The sequence below is a fragment of the Vigna umbellata genome, chromosome 1, assembly GCF_029865625.1.
Source record: "Vigna umbellata cultivar VRB3 chromosome 1, Vumbellata_1.0, whole genome shotgun sequence".
NCBI classification, from domain to species: domain Eukaryota; kingdom Viridiplantae; phylum Streptophyta; class Magnoliopsida; order Fabales; family Fabaceae; genus Vigna; species Vigna umbellata.
In genome coordinates this window covers 104,378,060-104,398,470 of record NC_142165.1, presented here as the reverse complement: position 1 = coordinate 104,398,470, position 20,411 = coordinate 104,378,060, and the positions used below count along the sequence as shown (strand labels likewise).

Below are 20,411 nucleotides of genomic sequence, written 5' to 3'. Positions count from 1 at the left end.
GGTAGGGTCAAATGGAAAGTGGAATTATGCTATTTTTCATTTTCGGTGTTTTATTCAGAACTAGCACTTGAAGTCCAATCTAACATGATTAGCAATAACATTGCATTTACTTGGAGTATTCTTGGAGGCTTCCTTTGTCCCGTCACATGCAAGTTGCTTTTTGTCTCTTTCTCTAACATTAATTCCTCTTCAAAAGGACACATGCAACTGTTTTTTCGATACTTTTCTAACCAATTCGCATTATATTGTGACTCAGATACTATTATCAACATTGCTCTAGTTATTTCTCTGATTTTACGCCAAGGAAAGAGCATAAACAAGTCAATGGGGAACTGTTGCAGTTTTTCATCAGGTTCTAATGGCGATGATCATCCCAACGCAAAGAACCATTTAGGTAAACCAAATACGATAGCTTTTGGCATTATGGTTATTTTTGTTTCTTTAATTGCTAAGATCATCACCAGGAAATTCCCAATTATCGAAAACATGCAAGGCAATCCTTGACATGGTTTTTCTACTTTAGATGACAAAGTTTGTATTTCTGTGACGATGTCTCAGGGAGGAATCAGTTCTCTGCTGGTCTCAGCAACAGAAGACTAATACAGAATGACAATTCTTCTTCTCGTGGGTGTAGCAGTCACTTTGGAGGAACCGGCAGTCTGTTTGGGCCAAGTAGTAGTAATAATCACATATCAGGAAATAACACTAGCACGTCGTTTTGGGGCTCTGAGAATAGCCACACCTCTGGAGTCAGAGATGGAGGGGAGTTTCCTCATGGTGAGATCTTGAACGCTCCAAACCTGAGAGTATTTACTTTTGCAGAATCGAGGGCTGCCACCAAAAATTTCGGAGCTGGCAGTGTGATAGGAGAGGGGGGGTTTGGTAGAGTATACAAGGGTTTGATTAGAGGTGAGGGATTGACTATTGCCATCAAGAAAAGGAATCCCGAATGCTTGCAAGGAGTTGCGGAATGGCAGGTAAGCATTAATGTCATTCTAAAATTAGGATTCTAAACTTTTCTTTGATTATCTTCTTTATGCAGTCAGAGGTGAATTTCTTAGGGAGGCTTTCTCATCCCAACCTTGTTAAGCTGTTGGGATTTCGGCGAGAGGATATTGAGCTGTTCCTGGTGTATGAATTCATGCATCGTGGTTCCTTGGATAACCATCTATTTGGAAGTAAGAAATGCTGCTGGTGCTAGCAGCATGCGTACCAATTATGCTGAATTGATTTGTCATTTTCTCTGATTTATGCACATGATTTCTCTTCTGCATGCAGGAGGTGCAAATGTTCGGCCACTTTCATGGGATACAAGGCTGAAGGTTATGATTGACGCAGCTAGGGGACTGAATTTCCTTCATTCCATGGAAATGAAAATTGTACATAGAGATTTTAAACCCTCAAATATACTACTTGACGAGGTAAGTTTTATTTTGGACTTGTTTGTATAATTTTTCTTCGTTTCTCAACGTAGTGCTTGCATGCTATTGAAGAATTCAAGTTAGTGAAAGAAAAAATCATTAGCTTTTTGCTTTTCTGACAGGCATTTACGGCAAGGTTATCAGACTTTGGGTTAGCCAAATCTTTTTCTTCGCTTGATCAGACTCACGTAACAACACAAGTTATGGGAACAGGAGGCTATGCTGCTCCTGAGTATATAGCAACAGGTGATATCCAAAAAATTTCTCTTAAACACTTCATAAACCTTTTGTAGAAACGTGACAAGATACTAAATCTTCACATGTCTGTTGTGTAGGTCGTTTGAAAGTGAAAAGTGACGTGTATGCATTTGGAATTGTTTTGATGGAGGTGCTGACAGGGAAAAGAATACAAGATATACGGCGATTGCTGAAGCAAAAGTCCTTGACGGATTGGCTCAAATCAAATATACTAAATAGAGGGAAAATAAGAATGAATATGGATGCAAAGTTGGAAGGAAAGTATCCAACCAACTCAGCTTTAGAGGTAGCTCTACTAGCTCTCAAATGCATCCGAACAGAAGCCAAAGTGAGACCATCAATGAAAGAAGTTCTTGAAAGATTGGAACATATTGAAGCAGATAATGAGAAACCATCTGACAACAGTTATAACAGAAGACGTGTTAATCGTTCCCAGGTAGTTCAACAACGCGATCAGCCAGATGGTGGTCAATTGAATTGAACCCATCGGCACTATATTCCTTTGCAGCTGATGCATTGTGGAGTTGAAGAGCATATAGCTAAAGTGCCTCTGCTGTAGTGGTGCCGAGTAGAGTTGAGCTTGTATATAATAACAACACATGCAAGTGTTACCTGGGCAGCCCGCGCTAAAAAAGGTATTTTCTTATGAGCTAGAAGTCCATTATGTGGCTTAAAGAATGTGTCCTAAAGGAAGTGCACATTGATGTAGAAAAAGTAAAGAAATTTATTGGAAATTAACAAATTTCTCTACACATCAAGTGAATGCATATGAGGATCTTTCAACATAAACAACTTTGTCGATGAAGAGGGTCTTGCTACTCTTGCAAGATAAAGGTTGTACGTACATCTTGAAACTTGTTCAGATTCTCATGTTGGGTGGCAATATAGAATGAACTAGACAATAATGTAAATTAGATGCATGTTCTCTCATGCAAAAGTGCCTAAAGCTTTATAGGGTGTGACATTAAGAACTCTAACGATCTTGGTTAACCTGTCTTTTTGTGTTATTTTTGATAGTGATGTCCTTGTGTGAAGGGAGCTATGTTTCCTACATATATACGAGGGTGTTTGGATGCAAAACACTTGTTCACATCCCTATATATGAAAGATTTAAGCTTGATGGAAACTCGAAACAATTATCTCAAGTTATAATTGTGATTTTTTCAGTTATAAATTTTAAGATCTAATTGATGATAAAATTGTTAGAAACAAATATTTTATTTTTCTTAAGGCATTAATAAAAAAAGAATTTTGACGTTATCTTCGACCTTTAACGTCGGTTAAAATACTAACATTACAGTGAAAAACATCATAGTGAAAATGTTGATTGACTTTGAAAAAAAAATGTTGATAGACGTGAGAAGTTACTCCTAGATACATGAAGATGAGTTAAAACCTGTAGCAAAGTTGTTAAAGTTGTTGATCATGGGGAAGATATAAATGTAGATTTAGAAAATGTAATTGACATATCTTGTATTCAAGTCAATAAACTAACTAAATTATTTCCTCCTATTGAGCCTCAATTGAGATGATCTACTGCAAAGAATCATCCTTCATAAAAATATTTCTCTAATAAGTTTGTTTTGTTAGTTGGTAGGATAGAGCTTGAAAGATATAAATAAGTTATGTTCGATGAAAAGAAAGACAAATTGTATAAAAACATGTAAGAGGAGATGAAATCTTTACATATAAAAACCATAATTTGGAGTTAGTGAAGTTGTATCAAGACGAGAGCATTGAAAAATAAATGAGTGTTCCGTTGAAATAAAAAAAGAATAACTTAAATATTTAAAGCAAAGTTGGAAGTAAAGGACTTTCGTTATAATAAAGAAAATAATTTTAAAGTGATATTTTCACTTGTGGTCAAAATGACTTTTATTAGAGTTGTGTTGTATTCAGTTTGACATTCGTTTAAATTTAGAAATTGACTAATGTGAAAACCTATTCATTTATTATCATATAACATTATTATAAACTAAAATAAAAAAAGTGATATTCAATGGACTAAAAAAAATATTAATGAAGACTAAAGTAAAAAAATAATTTATTTTTTGGGGCTTGAAAATTTGTAAGAAACTAAAATTAAAATTAACATAAGGAATAAAATTAATATTTATAATGCAGTAAAATGAAAAGTGTCATATTTTCAAAATGCTTAATTGTTTTACTATAATTATTAACAAATAAGGATAGATACACTGGAAATAAAAATTGATTAACATCTATATTTTTTCAACTATTCGTTACTTCTTTTAGAAATCATGGTGTAATTATAATTTAAATAAAAAATAATGTATCTTATATCTAGACTATCTTTATTTCTTCATAAAGATTATGATGGTTGGCAGTTTATTGTTTAAATATTTTTCAAAAAGACTATGTTCGTTGGACATGTTAGACATATTTTTCTTGCTCAAATATGTAAAACAGGTCAGATTAAACTAAAAAATCATATTTATATTAATTGTGTCACTCTTTATCAATTTAAAAAAAAATCAACCTTTTTAAATTTTTCGATTTTATTTTTAAAAATTTGTTTAAAAGTGATGAAATTGCCAAAATTTTTCAGAAGTTATATAATTTTCTTTTGAACATATCATAACATCATAATTACCTCATCATAGTTAACATAAAATGTTAATAATAGATTTTGGAAAAAAAATATATAGATAATCAAACTGTTGATCCTATAAAAACTAAAATGTTAATTAAGCCATTTTTTTTTTAATTTTCGCTATCAAGTTAGTATCGCTTTATTGGATAGAAAATTCTAAAGATAAGTTTTTTCACATAAAAAACTTGAAGGTTACAATTATTGTGAATATCGTTCACTATTTAAATTTGATCTTATTTTTTCTAATAAAGATGAAATATGATAAATCTAGATAGAATATTATAAATCAATATAGAATTAATTAACTTTGTAGTTCCAATCCTACAGTATTTTCTCTCGCTACTTTTCACTTTACTTTTACTCTGTATATTTTATTTATTTTTATCTGTATTGGTCTAACTAGTCCTTGTAAGTCATTTTTTTTTAATTCGGGTCAAATACAGGAAAAGGATGCATCCAATGGGCTATATTTATTGTGTCATACCGGCTGTTCGTTCCTCTGTCTCTTTTTTTTTCTTCCTGCACCTCCATAAAATTCATAAATTTCAAATTACTTATTAAAATTATAATAAAAAGGTAAAAGTTACACTTTGAGATGGTATAATTTAGAAGGTATTTTTAGATTTAAAAATATGTTTATTAAGGTATTTTAAATTGTACATTCTAAAACATATTTCAAGACATGAAAATAAGTTTTGAATTACAGAAATACATTTTAAAAGAAATAGATTCTATATTCTGACATATTTTCAAATCTAAAAATACTTTCTAAATTACATAATCTGCAATATATTAACAAAATAATTTTTGAATTATATAATTCAAAATATATTTCTTAATTTAAAAATATTTTTAAAATTAGAAGATCTAAAATACATTTTAAAAAAATATATTTGAAAATAAATATTCTGAGAAAAGATTAATATTTTTTGTTATTAAGTTACAGTATATTAGTTTGTCATATAATCTGTTAATTTGTTGTTTTTTGTTTTATTTTCTGTTATATATACAGTATAATTATAGTAGATAAATAACAATTTTTCTTTCAACATTTTAAATTGGTCACTAATATTATTTATCAAGATTTTTACTAACAAAATATTAATTTCTAATTAAGAAATTAATCTCTAAACATATATTTTTTTATTACTATAATTCATCATTATATAAGAATCTTCGAGAAGTACTTCTTTTATTGTGTGAATCATCTCATCCCAATGTTGTACTCCTCGTAGTTGAAAATTAAATTAATTCAAAATTATTTAACGTTATTATAGTTTATAAATTATTTTCGAGCACCAGTTTTGACAGAAATGACTAACGGTGTTTTATAAGATATAATGCTTTGTTTTCGTAAAATAAAAAATTAACTTAAATGACATTTTTTAATTAGTTGAATTAGTTATTTTTGTTTTATATTTAATTAAGTTTGGAGGGTATTTCGCTTATTAAAGGAACCATCTCTTTTTATCCGTTTTTTATTCATTGAAAGGTATCAAACTCAAATATTAAAATATTTACTGTAATTTACACACGTGACTCCTAAATTATTATTTTTATGTACTTAATCTATCTCTCTCAATGGAACGTGCTAGAGTTCACAGAATATATTTACGATTAGTTTTACATCAAATGTATCTCCTCGTCAATTTATTGGCATGGTGAAAACAGTTTTTTTTTTCTTTTTAAATTATATATTTAAACTACTATTGTCCCCTTGGCTTATCTAGAGAATAACAGAGGTTAAATTATATATTTTTCTTGCTTGTTTTGTTTGACAAGTATTCATAATTAAAAAAATAAATTAAAATAAAGTAAAAGTATAAAACTTTAATATTTATAAGGACTAAATTAAAATTAACACTATTTTGAGCCATAAAATAGGGCATCTATTGAAGAAAAGGAGGAAGATTAATCAATAATGGAACTAGACGAAGAAAAACTACAAAATTAAAATTATAAATTTTTTTGAAACCTATGGATCGAACTAACTATGAGGATTTAGAACCGCAGTCTAGGCATCTATATATATATATATATATATATATATATATATATATATATATATATATATATATATATATATATATATATATACACATACACGTGTGGTGAATTTTCTGCTTTCCTTAAAAAATTCTAAGACATTGACGATGTTATAAATCACATTCCATCTTCTGGTTTTCTGAGCAATCCAAGTAAAACATTAACTTCCTTTTGAATCATTGCTTTTATTTTATTTTTTTTATTTTTGGAGAACGAAAGGTTAAGCTAATTGAAATAGAGAGCAAATAAATAACAAAACATTCCAAACAGCCTTTTGAAGTGATTTTTGTATTATAGGCCCCGTTCACTTCATAGCCGTCGAGCTCTCAATCCAGTTAATAATGTTTCTTCAATCTTCCAACAAGTGTGTGTGTGTGTGTATATATATATATATATTCATGATTTCTAGCAAGCTCCATATCCATCTAGCACCATTTTATTGTGTGTGTGTGTGTGAGTGTGAGAAAGAGACTAAATACACAAAGGGGTGTTTCAGTTAGATGCATGCATTTATGGTTTAACAGAGATTAATGGATGGTACCATGCACCATGGATCCACAACTAGAATTAATTCCTAGCCTTCAAATATTCAAAATAGCAACAGAATCATAACGATGATAAAAGCAGGAGAAAACGAAAGCTATAGAAGACAGAAGTCGAACCTTTAAAACATGATGATGAATGAAAAGTGTAAAAATGTTGGTGAACAAGCAGGTTATTTATTTATTTGTAATGATATGAGAAAAAGAGAACAAGAGAAAAGGAAAGAAAATAAAGTGAAGAACAGGTGTTCACAATGCGACGTGGGGCTTAATTTATTGAAAGTATACAGTGATATATTAAGTAATATATATGTTGGGAGTGGCGAAGAGAAGATAAGAGAAGAGACGGTATGGTAGGTAGCTAGCAAAGGGGTTGCTCAGATGAGGAAGGTTTAGCGCGAAGCAGAAAGACAGAAGCGAGGTCGTGAGGTACTTGGAAGAAGGGTTGAGAAGGAAAAGTGGTTGTTGTTGTTGTTGTTGTTGTTGAGACAGAGAGTCGTGGTTTCTTGGGAGGCGGCGGACAGACCAACGTTGGAGGTTGTGAAGTGGGTGTGTGGCAATCTTGGTCGTCCTTGGACCATGTCTGAACAACCTCTGGGCGATGGCTGAAGGTTCTGAGCGTAGGAAGGGTTGGTACGGACATGATTGGGCGAAAGTCGTCAAAGACTTCGAGGCCCATGTGTTGGCCGTAAAGGGAAGAAGAGCTTGAGAAATTGAGTGTTATGATAGTGGTAGCAAATATATGTAATTATTATGGGTTGGTTTTTCAGTGGGAGAATATTTCTTTGTTTGTTTGTTGGAGGGAAGGCGTGGAGAGAGAAATGGAGATGGTGATGATGGGAGGTGCTTAAAGAGAGACATGTATAAGAGAGATAAGAGGGAAACTCAACAACTTGCTCCTCACTTTACTACAATTTTTCATTTTTCTTTCTATTCCATATTTCATTTTAAATCATTTAGGACTTTTTATTGCTTATATTATATTTAGGTTGCGTCAAAATAAATACATTGTTGTCATTTATTATAATATTATTATATTTTGCCTAAGTTAATTTTTAACATTGGTTTAAAACCTACTTCATATATTTTCTGTTTTTTTTGAGATAGTGAAATATATAACATTGATTTGTGGATATTAAATAATGTTGTGTGTCCTCACACAAGCAAAGTTGCACTCATTATGATCTGAAATGATGTAGAAGATTCACATATTATAGCTATTCTATTTTGTGTGTTTCTCAATTTAAAATTGTAACCATACGTAATTGTCAACAAAATAAATTTCAACATGATAATAAATATAAAATTTTTGTTTAATTACGTCAAGATTTAAATGTTAAGGATAAATCAAAATTAATTAATTTAACCATATTAATCAAAACTAAATTACCCATTGGTTAAAACACACATGTAATTCTAGCCATAAATAATACAATATGACTCGTCATTATTAAAAGGCAAAAACACTTCAATATATATAAACTTATAAACATCATTACAATATTTTTAATGAAGAACTAAATACCTTAATATAAATCTAAAATAAACTAATATCACTAAAAAGAAAAGTTATTAGTATTTCAGAATATATTAAATAAACTAAAATATATAAAAAAAAATTCATATTAATTTGTAATTACCGGATATCTATGTACTGAAACTTTATATTATATCTCACACGATATCTAATGTAAAATCATATTAATTCACTCAACACAGTACATTACACAAATCTAATGAAAATTTGCCAACAACTTAATATCTAAATTCGATCTTCAAAAAATTTAACAGTATACTCTACTAAAAATCTTACACTTTATTATTCAATACCACTCTATTCAATACATATCAAATACCACAAAAGGAATATAAACACTTAATACATAAGCTCAATTATAAATATAATCAAATAATTGTTTAAAAATAAAAAATAATTTACATTAACTAAAATCTAACTTTAATATTATTTCTGAATTTAACTTAAATGACTTTTTTTTTTACTGAAGTTTTATTTAACTTTTAATATATATTACTAAAGTGTGTTATAATATTCTACGATTTTACTTGACATGTGTTATTCCTAATAAGGTTCTTTTACATATATGTAAAATGCTAATTTATATTTTTATTAAAATAAATTTCTACCATATATTTCTATAAATAATTACAAAATTTGAATTAAAAATATTATTAAAATACAAACAACCATACTAAAAAAGAACAACAAAGTTAAAGTGTCATTAACTATCTTTGAACAACCTAAATCCAAAGACTCTTCAATAAAACCAAGTCTTTATCAGGAAAGACGAAGTTGGTTCAAGCTTTGACAACATCGGTCAAGCAATGCAAACGCAGAAGCAAGGTTCGTCACGTCAAAGAATTTTCATGTCGTGAGAGAAAATGACTCTTAATAACTCCAAAAAAAGAACAAAATAGACACAATCATTGAAAAATACAAGAGTAAAATTTACTAATTGTATTTTTAAAAAATTACTACGTTATTTTAAATACAATTACTTAAAGACAATTGACAATGAACAAACAAAAGAGATAGTATCGTTTTTCAATTCGAACACAGTTAAATCTGGAATAAGTTCGTCACATAAAAAATATATATTTTTATTTTTACAGAATAAAAGAAATGCCCAAAATACTGATTAATATTTCGACATAAGTATGAATAAATTCAACCCACAATACAATGTTTTACTCAGCTCACCCACCATCTTTTCCTTTATGTCTCCACCGTCCAAGTCATAACTAATTTAAATTTGTCAGTGAGGCAGGGCAACCTACTACATTGTGAGAAAATTAATTGTAAAATTTAACATCCTTATAAAAGATTTTAATGAGAGGATAAACACGACAAATAAAGCACCAGACTACTTAAATCAAATTAATACTCAAACTTATTTAAGTAAAATTAAAATAAGAAAATAGTTATAGTTATGAAACTAATTTTAATGTTCCAAATATCAATACTTTGAGTATTAGTGATTAACCTCTGGCACAAAGATATCTCACCCAAAACAATATTTTTATGCGCTATTTAAAAACATGTTTAAGTTTATATATAACATTTTTTTTTTCAATTTTTATACTATGGTGAAATCTTTCTCCATCGTCTCCTTTTCATAATATACTGTTATTTTCAATCAGTTTATTCTTCTCATAGTAATTATATATTTCCTTTTAAACAAAAACTATCAGAGATAAAAACTTGTTAAACAAAATTTATAATGAACCAAAAAAAATGTTTGTTTACACTGTAAGAAAATTATTAATACGTCTTATTTTATATTTATTAACTAATTCAAGCACTAATTTTTCAAAATTTTAATGAAATAAGCTAATTTAACTAAAAAATAGATTTTTGGTATACAATAATTGTAAATCTGACTCATAATTACTCAAATTCATCTACATTCATAGAAGTTATTCAAATTATAACTCTTCATTATTACGGCAGTTTCCTACTTTTTCCTTATCATATTAGTAAGCATGGGATGGCGAATACCGAATTTCAAAACAAAAATACCTTAATAAGATCATATAATAAAAATACATTTAATTTTTAACAATTTAATTAAAAATTATATATTAAATTTTTATAATTTTAATATAACAAATATATTTTCATTACAAAAAGCTTTTACTTTTAAAGACACTAACTAACACTTTCCAATTTAATTCTCTCCTACCAAAATGAGATATAACCTGCTAGAGGCTAGGCATTATCCAAAGATAGCCATATAAACTTAGCTAAAACATCTGATTTGTTTTTGTTCATCATGTGATTTATGTAGCCCTAGATCACCCCTGCTATAAAGTAGCTTCGTTCTCTTCATTAATTGTTTCTAAATATACATACTCGGCCACACCTCCAAAACAAATCAAATCAAGTTTCAAACCAAACTCAAGTATATCAATCTACCACATAACAACAAATTTTGTGATCATATGATCCTCGTCCAACCTCAGTATACATAATGTGTAAGATTTTAATTGTAGCATTGTGTATATCACACACAAATAAGGAGAAAATCTATTTCTCTACATCTGCATAATCTACATTTTACAGCACTAAAGACACCTCACTGAAATATTAAAGGCTGTTATGACTGAGTACAAGAAGTCTCTCCATTAAACGTTGTGGCCACCATATATAATATAATTCATGACCTGTAACATATAGTCACCAATTCCTTATTTGCCATTGAAAACTTTGTCCTTTCATGCATGCATGTAACGTTCTAAATGAGAGGAAAAGAGAAAACCAACAAAAGATGTATTCCCATTTCCTTCCTACTAGACTATAGAGTAGTGTTACCCATTACAATCCAAATGACAAAAGCTTTGTTTTAGATCTCCAAATCAAATCATCAAAAACCGTATTAAGAAGCAAAGGGTGCCTAGAGCATATGATTATTTTGTCCATTAAGAAACATAGTTTTGTGGGTCGTTAAAAGTTAATCAATACATATATTTGTCTTAAACGCAACGACAAATATTTGAGTAATGAGAACCTAATTGTCAACCTCTTTGGTGAAGATGTTGCTTGCTTAATTTGGAAGAAAATGGAATCAGAAAGTGAATGTGACCAGATTTGGCTTATACATGTTTAAGGAAAATGTTGTCAAATGAGAGAGAATTCCCTCTCTCAAATTTCATTTTTAAACTTAATCAATCATCTACCAAATAAATTTATTTTGACCAACTTCAAATTAAGATTAAAAATTGTTCAGTCATCCATGTTTAAAGAAACTTTAACTTCAGTCGAATGAAATAACAGAAAACATGAGAGGAAGCATGATCCTTAGATATATATAAGAAGAAAAAAGACCAAAAAGGCGAAGTTATATAATTGATTATTAATTATTCATGAGAGGTAGTAGTGAACAGAAGCATTGATGCTTCCTTCATTTTTCCAGTAAAATTATAAAAGAAACTCGAAAGCAAGCCTTGTTTTTGACTGGTTTTAAATTCTGTGGTTGATATCACAAAGCCCTTTAAAATTCTGTGGCACCTTTGACTGATAAAATATTGTCCGTTTTGGATCAAGTTTTCATGGATTTGCTTTTGATACCACTCCAAAAAGCATCTTACTAATTGAGGAGGTATCTTATATGTATATAAATCCATGTCCATTTCTTATTTTATCCGATGTAAAACTTTGTTTGTACCCAATATATAGTGCATGCACACAGCACAGGTAAAATGAACGTAACTATTTTGGGTAAAACAAGTTAATTGAAAGCATTAGAAGGTGTAAATCTAAAAGTGGGAGTGGCTGGTTTGAAGTCCATGTCATGCGTCACGGATAAGCATCCAATGTGCAAATGAATATATATAGAGTGTATGGGTAGGCCACACATCGCAGTCTAACTAACTCATTATCAGAGACGTGAGACTACAATCAACAAGATAGAAGAGGAATTTGTGATTTTGAAGTTGATCATAATTTACAACATCAACAAGTCTAACAAACAAGGTATCCTATGAAGTTTGTCATTATGTGCTATTAAGATTAGATGCTTCCATTTGCCTACGTAGTATATATATTCTTGTGTTTTATTTGTCTTGTCTTTCAAACTCCTCACATGCATTCACACTTAAGCACTCCTAATTTAATAAATGACATTGATTTTTGTGGGCCATCTTCTTCCCAGATAGCTCTCACATGCTTCAACCCTGTTTCTGTGTGGCCATATATTTATTTTCATATTTCAACAGGAATAAATATGTTAGATTGTTAGTTGTCATTCTTAACAACTGTATACTAACCGCTCCAGAAAAGTTGATTCTTTTATTGAAAACAGTTGATATTTTGAACCTTATTAATCAATGCATATAACCATGCAAATTAGTTTTCTTCTAATATGCATATATATAACAAGATCAATTATCAAGAACGATATTTTTGCTTCAAAATTTTCATCATTTTATTAAATCAATCACTAAAACTTATCCATTAAAGTATATATGAACACTAATAAGATCATTTCGACAAAATATCTACCAACACAAATGGTGATGTGTGGTTCTGCATGAAGATGGTTTTCCATTATTGTTGATCAATGTGTCTTAATTCATACATATGCATACACATATTTATATATTCTCACGCAAGGGGTTGTTTAGCCAAATACTCTGCATAGCTATTTTTGGCTAAACATGGAGTTGATAGATTCGTCTGGTTCATTAAGCTTGTTGAATAACTCATGGCACCATGCATGGTGGGTTTAACAGTGTTGAAATCATTTACTCCTTGCCGACTGCACTGGTGTTTGTAGTTGCAACAACTACTTAGGTAGATAAGGAAAAAAAAACAATATACAGCTAGCTTGAGATACAGTCTCTCAAGTATTAATATCATACTTAAGTTTTAAAGGCTTGAACCGATTATCATACAAAAGCTCGTTGACATGCTTGCCTTGTTGTTACTCTTAATTACCTCTGTCCTTATCAGTCTGATATATATAACAGAAAATCATAGACCTTGCTTTGCATTCAACACTCTTACACTGAGTTTTGAAAATATATATGTGGTTTGTGGCTTTGCTAGGTTATAGCCAAAGTGTCTGATACAGTTTTAAGGACTCACTCAGTTCGTTACCTACTTATAAACTTAAAACCATTATGGTCAGTTTCTTCTGTTGGAGAATGCACGGTTCTTGTCTCTTATTCTCCAAGTTCCTATCAAGTCAAAATGAAATACTATGTTCAAAAACGAATTTATAAGATGAGATTTAAATCCATTTATATATTATACATTAATCTTATATCTGATGTAGAAATTTCAACATATTAATCATCTCATTATTATAAATTTTACACGTATTATTTTCACACTTCACCATCTCATTAGATATTAATTTAAACAGACAATCATATTTTCTTACATTCTTTTTCTAATTCCTGTATTTTTCACTTTTTTTTTTCACAACCTAGCAACAAAATCACAACGACGAATCCTACTTTAAATGCTATATCACAAACTAATTAAAATAAATCATCTCACATTCCAAATACGTTACAACATTAAGATGTCCCTTATCACATTTTTAAACTCTAACACAATTTCTTTAAACTAATTCATCTATGGTTGACTCAAATTTCACGATATAAAAAAATTGAATAACCTATAAATTTCATTTTACTCCAAAATTTCGAATCCAATTTTGTGAAAGATAATCAAGATTAACAATTTGAATCACATATAACCATCAATTACAAATTTAACCTTCTAAGTTCCCCCATTTTAAAACGTAAAGTTTATATTCCATATCATATAATCCAAAATACTATATTTCCAAATTTTTAAACTAGTTCAAATATTTACTTATGAGTTGGTGAATATAGAAGGCTTTCCAAATTGGATTATCTAGAAAAATTCATGAATGTACAATTCATAGGTTCGAAAACCATGAAAATAAATCTACCCATTAAATTAGTTATCCACTGTCAAGCTTTACAAAACTTTTACGTTCAATTAATTCATTTGCCAAAACTTTTTAATTCCAACAAAACTAGTACTTAGCAGCAAAAGGAATGGAGAAGAAGAAAAAGAAAATGGCGCCTTGAGAAGTTCATTCCCATATAAATGACAAAGAACATAAGAGAGTTGCTCCCTCCACTACCACCAACTGCTCCCTGTACCTTCCCATACTTTATTTGTCCTTCTATAAAACGGATGTCAACATCCGTTTTACCTTCAACGGATGTCAACATCCGTTTCACCTTCAACGGATGTTGACATCCGTAACATCTATTTACCTATTTTATATTTTAGTTTATTACTTTTATTTAAAAAAAAAAAACTTCAACGGATGTGGCCACATCCGTTTAATAGATTTTTAAAAAATTTTTATTTATTATTTAAATAATAATATATAAATTAAAATAATTATTATTATTTTATTAAATAAAATAAAATTAATTTATAAATAATTAAATAATAATTTTTAAAAAATTAAATAATATTTATATATTAATTTAAAATATAAAAAATTAAAAAACAAAAAAAGACAACGGATGTGACACATCCGTTTTAATATATTTATAACAAATTTTTTAATTATTATTTAAATAATAATACATAAATTAAAAATAATAATTATTATTTTATTAAATAAAATAAAATTAATTTATAAATAATTAAGTAATAATTTTAAAATAATTAAATAATATTTATATATTAATTTAAAACAAGAAAAATAAAAAAACTAAAAACTAAAAAACAAAAAAGGCAACGGATGTCGTCACATCCGTTAACGGATGTAGCACGTCCGTGGAAGAATTTTTTCTTCAACGGATGTTGACATCCGTTGAAGAAAAGGAATGGGATGTAGGATATTTAAAAATATAAAGGATAGTTTTAGAATTTTAGAAAAATGTCGTGGCGCAGGGAGCAAAGTGGGGTGGTGTAGGGAGTAACCCTTATAACATAATAGGTAATGTGAAAAATATGGAGCTTTGAAAGAAATTATGGAGTGCAAAAAGAGATTGCCGTCAAAATGTGTTTTATGGTTCCAGGAGCCCCAAGTCCATATATACTCCAAAGGCCCAAACTTTTATTTCTATCAGATCAGGGCCAATATCCAAAACCAATAAGAAATGGTCTTTACTCCAATTCCTCTTAAATACTATCATATTTTAGATTTCAATTTTTCAAGTAACAAACGTGTAAATTACTTCATTATTATTATTATTATTATTATTATCTCATAAATAAATACTAACAGCTAACATCACATCTAAATATATATACAACTAACATTATCCATATATATATATATATATATATAATTGTGTTTTTTGTGTAATTAATGTTTTAAATGTGATTAGAGATTTTTCTTTAATTGTCATTCTATAGTCTTTATATATAAAAATAGTTGCATACATTTAATCTTCATGTTCTTTAATTTTTCTCTCTTTCTTTTTTTCTTGATTGTTTTCCACCTTGAATTTATCATCTTAGGGTTATTCATTGCAGTTATGTCATTATTCAATAGTTTCACCATCGTCGTGTTGCCTTCCTCTATTGAGTTTGTGACTTTAGGGTGATCTAATTTAATTTATATTATTTGTTGGAAGTCCTACGTCAACTAGAGATAAGACCAATTTATAATATATAAGTGGATGCAAATCTCATCTTAAAAATCGATTTTGTGGGATTGAATTAGACTTAAAGTTCATTTCTTAACATGGTATTATAGTTATGGTTAAAGCCTATCATAACAATATATATTTGTTGTTTGTTAGGCATGTTGCTTAACCGCTATCAGGCCGTTATCGAACTATCCATTAATGGTTAGTCTAACGCTCGATATGATGTCTATACTTGGTATGAGGGGATGTGTTGGAAGTCTCACATCGACTAGAGATAAAAACCAATTTAAAATATATAAGTGGGTGCAAACCTCACCTTAAAATCTAGTTTTGTGGGATTGAATTAGGTTTAAAGTCCACTTCTTAATGTTGTCATTACCCGTGTTCTTAATAGATTATCTTGATATGTCTTTCTTTTATAATCTTTCCTCTGATAATATTTTGAATTTAATTTTCATTGTTAGAAAATATCTTATCCTATATAGTTTTGAAATATATTTTGTTTATTTAAAATTGTTTCTCTTAATTTTTAAAACATTGGAATTGGATATGAAGATTTATATCTTTTTCATTGTGTCTTTACATTAACAAATAAATTTAATACTTACTCAACAAAATGTCTATAAATTTTTAGAAAAATCACACATTTGTAGATATGTAATTCTATAATCAATGGTTACATTTTTTTTTAAATTATAAACATCACCTACCAATAAGTACCTTTAATTTAATAGTTTAAAGTAAAAATGAATATATGTCCATATAGTTATTTAAATAATTTGCTTTATTAAGAGAGTGAAATTTAGGGTTTAAAGACTAAAAGTGATGAAGAAAAAGATTGCAAAACTGAAATTAAACAGAACAACATTTATGAAAACTAAAAACACGTGTTAGTGTTGAAATTAGTAGCAGATGCAGGCGTGCACAAAAGGTAATGTAATTCAAAGCAAACTGGTGTTACTTTCCAGATTTTAAAGAAAGAGGGACCACAAGAAGACTGATAATGTGTATTTGAAATTTGTTTTGAAGACTTCAAACTTTGAAGTGTAACATTAACATTGCAATGTGAAATTGAATGTTGTTATAAGTGTGACAATAATGTTTGAGGTTGAAAATCTCAATTCAGTTCAACTTTTGACTTCCCACTATATGTATAGCACTCAAAGACAAGAACAACCCTAAGTAAACAATTCCTTTTAGTATTTAACATATCTATTTCCAACGTTAAAAAAGTATAAATAAAATATTCTAATAGATATGATTTTTAATGTTTGTTACAAATATTAATAAATTCATTTTATATATAATATTTTTGTGACTAGGTCAATTGTTTATACTTTTTTACAAAATTATTGTTTAAATTGTAAATGCAACGAGTTGTGATTCAATTCCCAACTTAATCCAATTTTATTAAGAGTTAAGAGTGAATTGAGTTTAAACAAGTATAATAAAAAATGTAAAATCTTGACGAGAGGGAGATTTGTTTTAATTAAATTAAAAAAATATTTTTTCTCAAATCGCATTCAGTTCAAATCATAAATACCTTTACTTTATAAATATTTTAAAAAAATCTATTATAACATAATAAAACAATACAGTAAAAAATTTATCCTTATTTATTTTGTTGGTAAATATTAAAAAAATTAGTATTTTAGTCACTTTATATTATTATATATATATATATATTATATACATACATACATATATATATATATATATATATATATATATATATATATATATATATATATATATATATAATTTGGTGTCACAAACTTAGAAGTTATTTTTTTATTTTAATTATTTTACTCTTGTTTTATTTTTAAACAGATTTGCCTTAAAAATAAAAATGTATTTTTCATATTTTTTTTCATTCTTAATTTTATCTTTTTATAATTTTTAAGTATTTAGTCATCTAATAAAATCTATGTTTAATACTTATTTTGGTCCATTAATTTGGTCAAAGTAGTCCTACCTTTTTTGATATGTTCATTTTTGTAATGTTTTAACCAAAAAAGACCAACTTAAATCTTTTTACAAAAATATGGAACATTTATGACCATTTGAAAAAAAGGTAGAATTACTTTGAACATTATGACTAAACTTAAGGATCAAAATAAGTATTAAGCCTAAAATCTTAACATAAGAAAATAATATGCTAGAAAATTTTATTTTATTATCTACATTTATTTTGTTGACTGTGTGAGTCTAGAAAATAGAGTAATAGAGATGATAACATGGTTTAAATGATGGGACTCTATTATTTGAATATTAAAAGGATAAAATTATAAATAGAATTTTGTTAATGAGTCTCATTACATGAAACACCTACACTTTGTTCACTTGAATGAATTTGGGGGAGAGTGATTGAATGAATTTGGGGGTAAATGATTGAATGAATTTGAGAGGATTTGAAGGTAAATTTTTTGTTGTTTATTTGAGTGGATTTGGAGGTAAGTAAGAGTGGATTTAGAAGTAAATCTTTTTAATCTATCACGTCAATCAAATGCTACACTAATTCTCACAAACTTTACTTCCAAATCCACTCTCACTTACCTCCAAATCCACTCAAATAAACAACAAAAAATTTACCTTCAAATCCTCTCAAATTCATTCAATCACTCTCCCTCAAATTCATTCAAGTTAAACAAAGCCTTATCGTTTCTCTAAGTATCATCTATCCTTTCTTTTGTTTTTGGTAGAACTGTCAAAACGGATAATCCAACCTGACCCAACCCGACCCACCATGGGTTGGTCACTTAGTGAGCCAACCCAACCCGGCTCATTTATTAGCGAGTCAAAAAAATTTGAACCCGACCCGATCCACCACGGGTTGGTGGGTTAAATGGGTTGGCTCATTGGCTCACTTAACTTTTGTTCACCCTCTTCTTCTGAGATTCTTATAACATGTTACTTTGATCGATCAAATTGAAACAGTAATAATTGGATCAATTGATATAAAAGAAAATTAAACAAAAGAACTCTATTGTTATATATTCTAAGCTATCAAGCATAAAATTTTGCCAATTTAGTTTAATGAGACATACACAACCGTTTGACCAAGAAACTACATATAGCCGTTAACAAAAATATATAGCAAAGGGGAACTTTTGGATAGACAACAACACAACGCAACATGAAAAGCTCTACTACGAAGTAAAGGTTGTGCGTTTTGAATAATTAATTTAATTAATTTGATTTCAATAAAAAAAAATAGGATTTGAATAATTAATTTAATTAATTTGATTTCAATAAGAAAAATAGGTGGGTTGGTGAGCCAACTCGGCTCACCACGGGTTCAACTCGAGCGAGCCGGGTTCTTAGCAAGCTGGGTTAAAATTGACTCGCATCAAAATTTTCACATTTTTTTCAACCAAACTCGGCTCAAACCCGTGGTGAGCCGGGTTGGCTCATCGGTTTCAACCCATTTTGACGACACTAGTTTTTGGTTTAAATGGGGAGGTTTTGACATGTGATATTTTGTGGGAATGATATATTGAATGAACATGATGTTTGGAGTCTGTTTTTAGGTCATTTAGGATTTAGTTAGCCACTTGTCTTATTGAGATTGGGTATTTAGTATGCTTAAAACTATTTAGGGTTACAAAGGTAGTTGGTTTGTATGAATTGAGTCATTGGCCAATTAATCTTATGAATACAATCTAGTAGTTTCTTGATGCTCGTGGTGTACAAAGTTTTGAGTATATGGTTATGTTTATATGACTATAAATTGAAATTTTATGTTTTTTAGTTAACTGTTCTTGATTATTGAACATGTGATAATGTCCTAACTAGTGTTAAAACTATCAATATAAAATGTTATATTGACAAGTGTCGATAAACTAGTGCTGTTAAAATAGGTTGTAACCCGCGAGTCAACCGGCCCACCACAGGTTTGAGCCGGGTTGGATTTGAAGAAAATGTAATTTTTTATGCGGGTTAGTTTTCAACTCAACTCACTTAGAACCCAGCTCACCAACCCACCTAATTTAATTTAATTATTTATTATTTTATATTTCAAAATTATTAGTTAGCATTTTTTATTATATTATAGATGGGGATAAAAAAAAGATGTTTCAAGAGAGAAAAATATTATACATTTATCTATTCAAGATTCTAATGTTATAAATGGACAAGCGATAAAAAAATTATTAATATTCAAAACTTATTTGTTCGTCTGGTTGATTTTGGATTACGCTGGGATTGTATGATACTTTTTTATTTATTTTGAATTGTCTTTGGAGTTTAACACCATTTTAGAGTGAAATTTATTTAGATTTGAATTAAAAAATATATAATTCTTTTTATTTAAAAAAAAACTTATAATTAAGTGCGTCAACCCATTTAACCCATCAACCCGTAATGGATCGAGTCGGGTTTGAATTTTTTTAGCTCGCTAATAAGTGAGTCAAGTTGGAT

General features: G+C 28.8%; 1 protein-coding gene across 1 annotated transcript; it reads left to right on the top strand.

Moving 5' to 3' along the window:
- Nucleotides 1-239: 239 nt before the first annotated feature.
- LOC124823558 (putative serine/threonine-protein kinase PIX13) lies at nt 240-2,815 on the top strand. Its single transcript, XM_088105321.1, has 6 exons — nt 240-394; nt 559-977; nt 1,043-1,178; nt 1,279-1,421; nt 1,544-1,667; nt 1,757-2,815. Exons 1-6 carry the CDS (start codon nt 325-327, stop codon nt 2,158-2,160), a joined length of 1,296 nt encoding a protein of 431 aa, XP_087961447.1. The 5' UTR covers nt 240-324; the 3' UTR covers nt 2,161-2,815.
- Nucleotides 2,816-20,411: the final 17,596 nt, after the last annotated feature.